The 12,521-nt window shown below is 42.8% G+C and overlaps 1 protein-coding gene across 13 annotated transcripts in view; it reads right to left on the reverse strand.

The window, feature by feature from the left end:
• The window catches only part of LOC129723681 (RNA binding protein fox-1 homolog 2-like), a 523,296-nt gene that overhangs the window by 17,785 nt on the left and 492,990 nt on the right, over nucleotides 1-12,521 (reverse strand). For all 13 annotated transcript variants that reach the window (XM_055678035.1, XM_055678034.1, XM_055678042.1 and 10 more), the window contains one exon: nucleotides 8,666-8,713. In XM_055678035.1, the coding sequence (XP_055534010.1) occupies nucleotides 8,666-8,713 (48 nt within the window). The remainder of the gene's footprint in view (nucleotides 1-8,665; nucleotides 8,714-12,521) is intronic.

Genomic DNA, 12,521 nt, shown 5'->3' on the forward strand with positions numbered 1-12,521 from the left:
TGAAAACAATAGTGATTGCATTTATTGTTGCTAACGTAATCTGCGGCCGAATTCCGAGAACACTTTCCTTTGAAGCGAAAAAAATTTCTTTGTTGATAGTATACGAAATTTTTTTCTCCTCTCCGAAGAAGTGTGTGCTCGGAATTCGGACACTGATCTTAAAAATGTGTCAATTTTTTACCGGGATGTCCATAGTTGAAGAATGGGCTAAAATTCAATAGACATGAAACCGAGAAAAACGCACTTCAAATGTTTTTGTTGGTTCAAACAATTGTCTACGTCCATGACAACTTTTTTCGTGAGTATGTCACCACCCCCATTTTCAGCATATCCAGCTTTTCACGAACGGAAATGGCGTATAGTGCACGCAGCCCATTTTGACGTTTTCTGTAGGTCAGGAAAGCTGGATAACCTTGTCGTCGAGTTGAAAAAAAACAATCCGCAGCCAAATTAAGTCCCTCCAGTATTTTTAACGCAGTAACCATTTTTTGCCTTTGTAAACGCGACATCAATAGACAAACCCGTATGAAATTTGGCTTATACGCATGCGTTGTGAAATATATCAAGTATTAGGGGTGGGTGAAACGGCTCTTTTGCAAGAGCGGCTCTAAACCGACTCATGGTTCACAATGATTCACGAGCGTTGACAGTTCATGTTGTCTCAGTAAACTTCGGGTTCGCGCGAATCAAACAGTTCTGGTGCGCCCAAAGAACCGTGGTTCTTTTTCGTGAGCCGTTCGTTCTTTCGCTCTTTCCTAAGAACCGGTTCATATGAACGGCTCGTGAGCCGTTCGCCCATACCTAGCGAGGATGAAAAGAACGACGAGACAAGTTTGCACCTCGAACTGAATATAAATTACCAGACCACAAGACCGTCTCGAAAGTTTGACATATATTGTATACAATCATTACTATCTGATTGGTGTACATTGGGGTGGCAATGGAAATTGACTTTGCCAGTTTTATTTAGAAGTAGTGTTCAAAATTTCGCCTTCACGAACAGTTAGCAAAATTTCGATTTTTTGGATAACACCCGACCTCGACGTTTTATACATTTCTAATAACCAGTTCACATGATGTGATATCGCCCATCTTGATTTCAAATCCCATACTCCAAATTTTCCGTGAAAACTAGATGTATGTATGTTTCAAGATACGCGATATCACGTGATATCTGCTATAGTGTGAACAAGGCATAAGACATTTGGCACAAAAAAAAAACTATTACAAACTGTTCTTTTCTCCATAAGTCGAGAAAGTGAAATTTAGACCAAATACTCCTGAATTCCGATTTAGCTGAAATTTTGCATTGCATTGGATATTGAATTTACCATTTTGGATATTAGCCAACATTATTTCATATTTGCTACCTCTGCAAGTGCACTTTTTGAAAATTGGCTTCCGTAGGGACGCTGTTTACTATCGTTGTGGGTGTTTACTATCAAGCACCAATTTTTTGATTTAGGTAGAAAAGGCATATGCGCTTATTTTTCAACTATGAGTAGCGGGGTACTCGTTAACTCAAATATTGCAAAAGTTGAATTAAATGGTCGTGTATATGCCGTGCTGTATTCTGTTCTGCATGGTGTCGCGCTTGCCATTTTTGTTTATTTGAGTTTGTTCTGCGGATGTTCCGATTTTTTTTATGAATTGGGTTGTTCAGCTATATCAGTTTTTCATATCATCTGAATGATCTGAATTTTCCAAGTAAAAGGTGATTTAAAAGAAATTCTATCATTGTCCTTCGCTTTTTAAATCACGATTTAAAACTTCTTGAAATCTGCTCGAAACCGCTACAATGACAGTTCGCCCATCTACCAACTGTCATTGTAACGATTTAGAGCGAATTTTTATTTTTCATTTAAAAACCGAAGGAAAATGATATAAAGTTTGAATAAATCACGTTTTGCTTAAAAAATATTACACTCTTTTGGATGATTTATAAAAATCGGAAATCCGTGAATAACTAAATAACCCAATTAGAGTCAGGTTTTTTTTTAGATGGTTTTTTTATACGCGGATTTTTTACGAGTTTTTTTACGCGGATTTTTGAGTTAACGCGGTTTTTTTACGCGGATTTTTTAATTAACGCGTTTTTTTACGCGACGCCGCGCTAATTCAAAACAATTTTCGTGAATTTCCGAATTAACGTGGGTTTGGAACCAGAAACGTTTAAGTGTTAAAAGACTTAGTCCAAAAAATACCCTCCGCCCACCGAAAGATCCGGAATGACCGTCAAAGAGGACAATTTTAAATACTGGTTCTAGAGCGTCTCGGGTTTTTTCTAAAGCCCTCCTTGCTGGACTACTTTACGCGAATTAAAAAAAAAACGTGTTATTTTACGCGGATTTTTAAATAAGCGAGGTTTTTTTTTTACGCGGATTTTTGAATGAGCGCGTTTTTTTACGCGGGTTTTCGAATTACCGCGGTTTTTATGCGTTTTTTTACGAGGTACGTATCCCCCGCGTAAAAAAAAACCTGACCGTATACAGGTTTGGATTGCTCTTAGTGCATCCGAAACAATAGACCATTTCACGAACTGACAGATGTCATGGATCCTGCTGATGTTCTTGATGCTTTCACGTGCATTATGTCAGCGGTTCCAAGCTTTCTGTCAAAATTTCGTTCATGAATCAAGTTCCCAAACGTCTCGTGAAATGGTCTATAGGATGAGCGACAACGAAAACTTTTAATAGAAAAAAAAACGCAAGAGTACATGCGGTTAAAGAAGATGGCAATAAACTAAAAAAGCCGTATCGTTAGTAGATGTTGTGTACGAAAACTCGATGAACATGATTAATAAACCAGAAAACGCAAACAGAACAAAATCTCCATAAATATAGCCAAAAAAGTCGTAAAAAGCTTATGCCGAACAAAAATCGATTTTTTGTTAAATCGATTTTCAGGTTCGATTTTCTTACGAATCGATTTTATTGATTTTGATTAATCGATTCAGGAGAATCGGTTTTTGTTCAAAGATCGCCCATTGCTATGAACGTTGCCGATTCAGCCGGTACTATCTTTACGTATAGCTTTCGGTTTGTCAAGCAGGATTTTAACCAATCACATAGTCTACCCGAGAAGCCAAGACGTCGAAATTTGGCATCCAATATTTCATGGTCTACCGTGTCAAAAGCAGCTTTAATGTCCGTATATATTGTGTCAATTTGCGCACCACTGTCCATATTGCTTATGCAGAAGGAGGTAAACTCACACAGGTTTGATTCAACAGAACGCTTGGGAAAGAATCCATGTTGAGGTGGCGTGATATAGCATTTACATGCTTCAAGAATCGCCTTGTTAAGAATGACCTCAAAGCATTTCGATCCAGCAGACAGTGAAGTTATTCCACGATAATTGGTAATATCCGTTTTGTCTCCTTTTTTGTATACTGGCTCGACTTTGTTCGACTTTGCAAGGAAAGATCGAAAATTGCTCGCAGGGGTTCAACTAGAACACCAGCGCACTTTTTCAGCACGCATGAAGGAATGCCGTCTGGCCCAGCAATGGATGCAGACTTTAACTTCGCTAAAGCCGTAACAACCATATCAGCATTGATAGTGAAAACATCGAAGTCAACAGGAACATTAGAAGTGGTGTTACTAGTATCAGGATCAAGGCGTGTTGTAGCAGAGTTGAAAACATCTCTGAAATGTGATGCGAAAAGTTCGCACTTTTCATCAGGTGCGACAGACCGATTATCGATCCAGTGCCGAATCCAGAATCCGCCACGTCCACGTCGCCATGCCCTCGGTCTTGGGCTGCTATCCTCCAATCGCCCCCAACACCTATTTCGCGTGCATCCTCGTCGACAGCACACATCCAACGAGTGCGGGGTCTACCTCGAAGTCGACGACCTCTATCGGGATTCCTGCTAAATATAGCCTTCGCTTGACGCTCATCCGGCATTCTCGCTACATGCCCAACCCACTGAAGCCTGCCGTGTTTTATCCGCTTGACTATATCCGCCGATTTGTATGCCTGGTACAATTCATGGTTCATGCGTCTGCGCCAAACACCATTTTCTTGTTTGCCGCCAAGGATTGAACGCAAAATCCTACGCTCAAAAACACCAAGAGCTTGCCGATCAGCCTCTTTCAGCGTCCATGATTCATGGCCGTAGAGAGCCACCGGAAGAATCAGTGTTTTATAGAGTGCAAGTTTAGTACGGATTTGCAGACTGCGGGACCTTAGCTGGTTACTGGTTACGTAGTCCGTAAAAGGCCCTGTTTGCGGCTGCTATCCGCCTCTTTATCTCACGGCTAACCTCGTTGTCACATGTCACTAATGTTTCCAGGTAAATAAATTCGTCGACTACTTCAAATGTTTCCCCATCTAGCACCACCGCAGCACCAACATCCGACGGACTACCACGCACTCTGCCAGCCACCATGTATTTCGTTTTGGCAGAGTTGATGACGAGCCCTAATCTCGCAGCTTCCCTCCTGAGAGGTCCGAAGGCCTCTTCCACAGCTCTACGGTTGATACCAATGATGTCGATATCGTCCGCAAAACCGAGAAGCATGTGCAACTTCGTAATGATGGTGCCGCTTCTCTGCACACCAGCCCTCCGTATAGCACCTTTCAATGCGATGTTGAACAATAAGTTCGACAGCCCGTCGCCCTGCTTCAAACCATCTAACGTCACGAACGAGTCCGATATCTCACCGGCTATCCTGACGTTTGATGTAGAACCTTCAAGGGTGGCACGAATCAGCCTAATCAGCTTTGTTGGGAAGCCATGTTCGATCATAATCTGCCATTACTCATTTCTCTTGACTGAATCGTACGCTGCCCTGAAGTCTATGAACAGATGGTGCGTCTGCAAGTTGTATTCCCAAAATTTGTCGAGGATTTGTCGCGAGGTAAACATTTGGTCCGCTGTGGAGCGTCCCCCTCGAAAACCGCATTGGTACGCCAACAAAGGTCTCCTGCATCGGCCTCAGTCTGTGAAACAGGATGCGGGAGAGAATTTTGTACACGGTATTGAGAAGAGTTATGCCCCGATAATTGCTACAGTCCAGGCGATGGCCTTTTTTGTAGATCGGGCATATGAGACCCTCCAACCAGTCCGAGGGCAATTCTTCATCAGACCACACTCTTAGCATGATCCGATGGATGGCACGATACAGCTGTTCGCTCCCGACTTTGAAGAGTTCGGCGGGAATGCCGTCCTTCCCGGCTGCCTTGCAGTTTCTCAGCTCTTTCACTGCTTTCTTCACCTCGTCCATGGATGGTGGATCCACAGCTTGACCATCATTCTCAATAGTCATCCTGCTCCTTTCGACTCCACTGTTTCCCTCACCGTTCAACAGCACACTGAAGTGTTCCTTCCAACGCCTGGCCACCTCTGTTTTATCGGTTATCAGGTTCCCCTCCCTATCGTTGGACATGACAGGGGCTGACACGTTTCGATTCCTGATTCCGTTGACCTTCTTGTAGAAGCTCCTCGCATCGTGCCTTGAGAAGCAACCTTCCGCCTCCGCAAGAATACGCTCCCAATGCTGTCGTTTCTTCCGGCGATGGAGTCTCTTTTCAGCGGCTCTTGCATCTCGATATCTACCCATGCTCTGACGAGTCACAGCCGTGGCCAACATGTGACCCCTGGCGCGGTTCTTCTCTTCCGTCACTCGCTGGCACTCAGCGTCAAACCACTCATTGGGCGCAGCTGCCGCAGTTGTACCCAACACTTCTCGCGCTGTAGTGCTGATCGAGCTATGGATGTGCCTCCACTGTTCATTCAGGTTCCCTTCAACTCTTTCCTCAATCCGTTCATCAACTTTCTGCGAGTACTCTGCAGCCACTCCTTCAGTTGATAGCCGCTGGATGTTCAACTGCATCCTCCTCGTTGCCTTGGATTTCAGCACGATGGACAGCCGGGCGCGGATTTTGGCTACTACGAGATAGTGATCCAAGTCAACGTTCGGTCCTCTGAACGACCTCACGTCTGTAACGTCTGAAAAGTGCCGTCAATCAGAACGTGGTCAATTTGAGAGAAAAGCTCTCCATTCGGGTGCATCCAGGTGTGCTTACGTATGTTCCGACGTGCAAAATAAGTGCTACATATAGCCATCCCCCTAACTGCAGCGAAATTCACAAGCCTCAGGCCATTGTCGTTCGTAGTAGAGTGGAAGCTTTCCCTACCAGTTACGGGGCGGAAGAAGTCTTCCTGCCCGACCTGTGCATTTTCATCTCCGATAACAATCTTTATATCGTGTCCTGGGCACTCATTGTATGTCTTTTCCAGGAGCTCATAGAACTCCTCCTTTTCGTCATCGGGTTTTTCGTTGGTCGGTGCGTACACATTTATTAGGCTGTAGTTGAAGAATTTGTCCTTAATTCTCAACACGCATATACGGTCACTGATCGGCCTCCATCTAATGACACGCTTCATCTGTTTTCCAATTAGCACGAAACCGACTCCTCTTTCTGCTTTCACGCCGCCGCTATAGTAGATGTGGTACTTAAATGAAGTGTCCGCAATAGGATCTACTGCTCGGAATTCGCGTTCTCCCGATTTCGGCCACCGCACCTCTTGGATAGCTGCAACCTCCACATTCACCTTCCGCAGCTAGGATACTTGCGCGTGCCGGTTCGAGTAGAGTCCTTATATTCCAAGTACCGAGTTTTCAATAATCGTTGTCCTTTTTCGTTCGCCTAGGTCCATGCCGATTATTCCGTTCCGTATTTATATCTGGATTGTTCGTAGTATTTAATATTCAGTATGCTGCCTTACTAGGGCTGTGATACCTAGTCTCGCGACGGGGCTGCCGTCTTTGATATAGCTGGCGAGACACCGCGTTTCATGATTCAGCCGCCCGCTCCGGATCAGACGCTGTTGTACGCCGCCCCTAACATGGGGAAACAGCCGCGTACGTTCCCCCTTCCCAGTCAGCATACGACCAAAGTTTCCACCGGGGTTGGTTACCCGATCTCCGCTAAGGTTACTCGTATCCCGGTTGGCTCTCTCACGAACTCCATTACGTTGTTGAAAACTACAAAACGACAAACCATCGAGTAATGTGCGACAAGCTTGTGTCAAGTACGACAAAAGTGGATCAGCGAATAGAAAACCGCCTGAAGCTGCACTCCATTCAACGTGAGGTTGGTTGAAGTCACCAAAGAGGATTATATCGACACGGTAAGAGCGGCTCATTATTCCATCAACAGTAGCCAAATGCAGTCGCACATGGTCGCAATCTTTACTTTTGTCCGGTGGGATATGGATAACACCGAGGAAAATAGTCTTATCGTTGATAGTGATTTTCACCTACAAGTTTTACACAGTATGTCCGCTGGAGAGGTTTACAGAAGCAACATTGACGTTCTTTGAAACGGCTATCAGGACTCCACCACCACGTTGCCGAGAGCTATTATGTGGACCCCGATCAACTCGAAAGATATTATAATCGTTGTTAAACAATTGGAGAGAGGCAATACGATCATCGAGCCACGTTTCAGTGAAGACGTACGCATCGTACGAGAGTTCTGATGTAACTTAGTAACATAGTAACTTTTATTAAAAGACCAATTGAAGTGTACTAATTGGAACAACAATAACCTTATTTTTTTTTTATTCTCGCTTATTTTCCGTCGGTCTAGTTCCGCCACTGTTGTTGTGCCAATCACCGACGCCCAGGGAGGCGACCCCACCCAGGACTCTAACTCACGACCCGTTTATTAACGGACCGGCGCCAACGGCTTTACTTCCTCATGCGATGGAAGGCGTGATCCCAGAGATTTTTCGCCTCAGAAAATCTCCCGGTGTCGGCTAGGATTGAATCTAGACCAGTTTGGTTGGTTGTGAGTGGATCACGCCTCCTTACAACCATCGACACCTATGTCGGCGGTGGGATTCGAACCCAGGCGTCGAGCGTGGTTGGCGGAGAGGTTACCAACCACACTAGGCCCCCGCTCAGGCAATAACAACCTTATTGCATACAAAAGTATTCTGCCATGTATATTTACCTCGGATGAATGCATGTTTTAAATTTTAGTTTTTTGATTGAATCAATAGAAAGGATAAAATAATGCAGTGGTTTACCTACGTCTACTACGTTTTACTCAGTTGTACGTTTTTGGCTCTATATGCGTATTATTTATTTATTTATTTATTTTATTGAAGACACTTTTTCTCTATGCATATAACTCTTATGCGTTTATGGACAGTGAAGTAAGAAATCAATTGGATGATTCATAAAAATAATATTTTCTGATTACAGGGTGCCGAAAAAGTTTACAAAATCAAATTCCCGGATTTCCCCTGAAACATAACATTAATTTCCCCGATATTTTTCAGCATTCGGCACAAAAAAGTGCAACGTAGATAAACGTAACTCTGAAATCCCAGTAAAAAAAGTATTCAATCGAATATGAAACCGAACTGTAAAGGTCCCGAAGTAGTGGCCTCTAATATAAGTTTTCAATTGGAGGACTATTCCACACGTATTTAGACCTGTCTGACGCAAGAAAACTTTGCGTAAAACGATGAGAAATCTTTAAAAGCTTTAAAGCGTTGAGATTTGAAATGTAGTCTTTTTGACGATTTTCTAGAGAAAGTTCAAATTTTCATAATTTGTCTTTTGTTTCGTAGATAACAATTTGAACCTTTAAAAAGTGCGTATTGAAAAAATCAGGAAAAAATTACGCAAAAGGTTATACTTACATTCAAGAGAGTCGGTTGCGCTTGAACTTCCGTCACTGGTTTGGCCGCCTGCGGTCAACATAAAACAAGACAAAAGCAGACAAAAAAACATAATTAGCAGATGTGTTACACACTGTTAAACGACAAAGGTTAATCACACACCAAATGAGTGGCGAAAAAATTCGATTATAGCGAGGTTCGAATCCCCCCACCAGTCTCCAATGATTATTCGATCGGAAATTTCTTTCGCATTTCCGCAGGTTGGCAGCGTGACGACGTGCATCATGTACATTGTTGTGTTGTACGCGCACCCGTAGCAGCCTGACAGTCGGATCGCTCGTTGTACTCCCCGTATTTAACAAAAGCACAGCCGCACAGCTGATGGCGTCCATTCTTTCGCAACGGTAATGAACGGTTTGGGGGGAAATTAAAAGCGGTTTTTTCGTACGAGAGACGCATTAATGATGAGTTATGTGGTTTGCCGTAGTAAATTATGCCACAGTTTTTATTTTTATTGTCATTGTGAGGGCGGGATTGTTTCGAACAGGAAGAATAAACGCACGCATGCATCATGAAATCACCAACGAAAATCAACACTGAAAACGTCCATGTAGATCATGAACCGTTAATTATGAAACCGCAAAATGTAAATCTGTTTTTTTTTTCAATGGCTTTGTGGTATATTATTTAGTGCGGCAAATTATATCTTCATTCATGAGATAGAAGAGTTAGAGTCAGCAGCTGAGACTAACCGAATTACTTTATATTCTGCTACGTTGGTTTCCATTAATCGAAAACCGCAACATTCTCGGTTCAATAATCAAGTTTTGATGCGGATTCCCTAAATAGGATTTACACTCAGGTTTGCCAATTTGGATTATATCATCGTTCGCAGCATTTCACTCATCCGGTGATCACTCCATACGGTGCCTGTTGATGCTAATGGTAAGGTATTTAGCACTGGTGATAGCCTGTATGGCATTGTATGGTTCCAAGAGCACCATCAGAATCGAAATCTGCTTGATATGACGGTGTGAAAACATCTGACGCTGATGTTGACTGGTGCCGACCACGGAACCGAAACAGTGACAAATAGAGCGTAAGAACTGTTTTATCTGTGTCCGCACAGATTGTCCGGTTCGAGTGCACTCACTTTGCCGCAGCTGGGTTGCAAGTTGTGAGTACCTATCGCCCAAAATTGACTTAGTGTGCGAAAATTAAACATGGCAAATGTGGTATCCTTCACACAATGGCTATGCACAATAGGCACCCGCGCATCAGGCAGTCAAATCAATTTGTGAAACGACCTGCTCTGCTATGTACAACAAACAGAAATTCCTGTTGGGATTGGTGTGCATTCCCGCAGTGGTTCTGTTCGATTGACCCGTATCGCTTCGATCGATCGTCGAAGCACATTCCGGAGAGGCAATCTCAGTGTCGATATACGCTCGGTCACGGTCGTGATCGTATATGTCAATGCTCGAATGTTTTCGGAATTGGAGTGCCAGGATGCATCAATCTCAGTGGATGCTCTGATGTGATAATTTTCCTGTATTGCCAGAGAGGGAGTGCTATGTTTTCTCCTCTCAGGTGATATACAAGACAAGAAAATGGTGATTGAATGAATATAGAAAATCAATAAAAAAATTTGAATATGCCACTTCATCACTCCATGACTAAATCTCACAGCAAGGTACGAGTGTAAAATGATAGTCTGCAGTTCAGTGCGACCAGACACAAGCGAAACGTCGATGGCAAAGAAAATTCTAAGCTGTCGATCGGCAGTAGCGCTCTTTGATGTACACATTATGCCGTTTCCGATGGTAAAAATTACACAAAAATTATGTTCAGTAATCATCATGTTCAGATTATACAGAAAACATGTGTAGTGATCAGTAGAATTGTTCGGTGTATTGTCACCTTCTTACTAACTGGCTTCAAAGCTAAACCGGGAATTTTGCAGCAATGATCAACTCTATTTCAATTCCGTGTCTTCTGCAACGAATTAATCTGCCTCGACTTGGCTTTGGCAGATCAGAATCATTCCATGGTTGGGTGAAAATTAATAATTGCTGGAAGCGCTTGGTTGCTTACTCGTCCGGGTACGTGTTTACCGCAGACATCAAAAGAAACTCGCTCCAGAACACCTGCCTGCTGCTGCTACTCTCAGTATCGAAGAAGAAAGGTCTAAAATATTCATATTATTCATAAAGAAGGTATGACAACATGAGAGTCAATGAGAACGTGAAACATATCCAAATCCATGAAGGAATGCAGATACTGGCACGAATAAGCTTTGTGAGGATATAAATTATCATATGATGATGACATAAAATAATGAAAGCGGCAGACTGTAACTGATATACCAACGAATGCAGTTTTAACTGAAACTTTGATCATACAGTCAAATCATCCCATGTTTCATCCAGAAAGCACAAAAAGCTTTAATTGTGTGACAAACCTTGCATTTTGATTCTCCCAGCGCACTCCAAAAATTGGATTAAGCAATAAGACAATTGAAACGTCGGAAGAACACAAAAGCACCAGGCGCCTCCACCACACAATCGAACACGACGGCATAGACTGAGCTTTCATTTTTCTGTGTTTCCGCCGGCACTGCAAAGTCGACTGCTGCATTGTACCGTTTTATGCAACATTCTGCACTCACAGCACCTGATGCATACATTTATTCCACCGGAGGTGGCGTTGACGGGGGGCAAAATCCGCTTCCCACATTCGCCGGTTGGCCTGCGGCTCAACAACAAAGCGGTGCGGGTACAAGCAAATGCAGCACTTTGCAACCCGAACGCAACATAAATATAGCCCCCTTTTTGCTTAAGTTTTTCTGCTACGGTAAGGAGAGTGAAAAAACAGACAACAGAAACGAAAAAAAAAAAAAAATAAACCCGTTACCGAACGAATCTAAAATTCAAACCATGTGCAAATCTGCCCTGACGGGATACTGCAAAAACTATCAAATTCAATTTCCCACCGTCATTTGCATGTTATCGCAAACCATAACCCGACACTGGGGGCGGGGAGAGACGGTCTGCCTTCGTGGAAGGGATTTGCTGCCAATGTGGGGTCCATTCGGGCGGCGCTCACAGTAGCAGCACAAAGTGCACACGCGTATAACAATATGATAAACCCGGCGACGCCAACAAATTTTTTATGCTTCCCAAATATCCTTGCTCGTGTTTTATTTTTTCCAATATTGGAAACAGGTTGACAACGTTTGGCCTGTTTATGGGTGCGTGCTTTCGTTTCGTTCGAGTTTATCGAAGCAGATTTTTGGTACCGTTCGCAGTGTTCAGGTGTTGGACTATTGCATTAGAGATATCGACATTCCGGAACGCAAAGTTGAGCCCGGGTTTTTGCTCGGTTCAAAACAAAATTCATGAACTAGACAACGTGAGCTGTGATTGTGGAATTACTATTCTCAAAACAGACAATTAAAAAAAACTTTAGTGGAATTCTTTGCGAATCTGAAAAAGTATTTTATCGTTTGAATATCAAATCCGAAAACTTTTGTTTCAATACATGACTATCATTTTTATTGATTTCTTGTAGCATAAGCGAATTTGTCATGTTTTTGGTTTGATAGTTTTCATACTACATAATAGCGAATTTCTTTATTCTCATAGTCCACCTGGCATTTTATTATTATTATTGTTTATCGTGAATCGCAATATCGTTTCTCTATCTGCGCATAGATTTCCACTGACCCAGTGGAATGAAGTAATCTGTCTATGCTTAGTTTCACAAACATTAGACAAGAACAAGAACAAAACGAGGCACATATTAAAATTTTGCTGCCATAATATTTTAAATAATTTTACCCATTTTCTGCGGGTTATGCCATATGGCATTACAGTTA

Source organism: Wyeomyia smithii, chromosome 2 (assembly GCF_029784165.1).
Source record: "Wyeomyia smithii strain HCP4-BCI-WySm-NY-G18 chromosome 2, ASM2978416v1, whole genome shotgun sequence".
NCBI lineage: Eukaryota > Metazoa > Arthropoda > Insecta > Diptera > Culicidae > Wyeomyia > Wyeomyia smithii.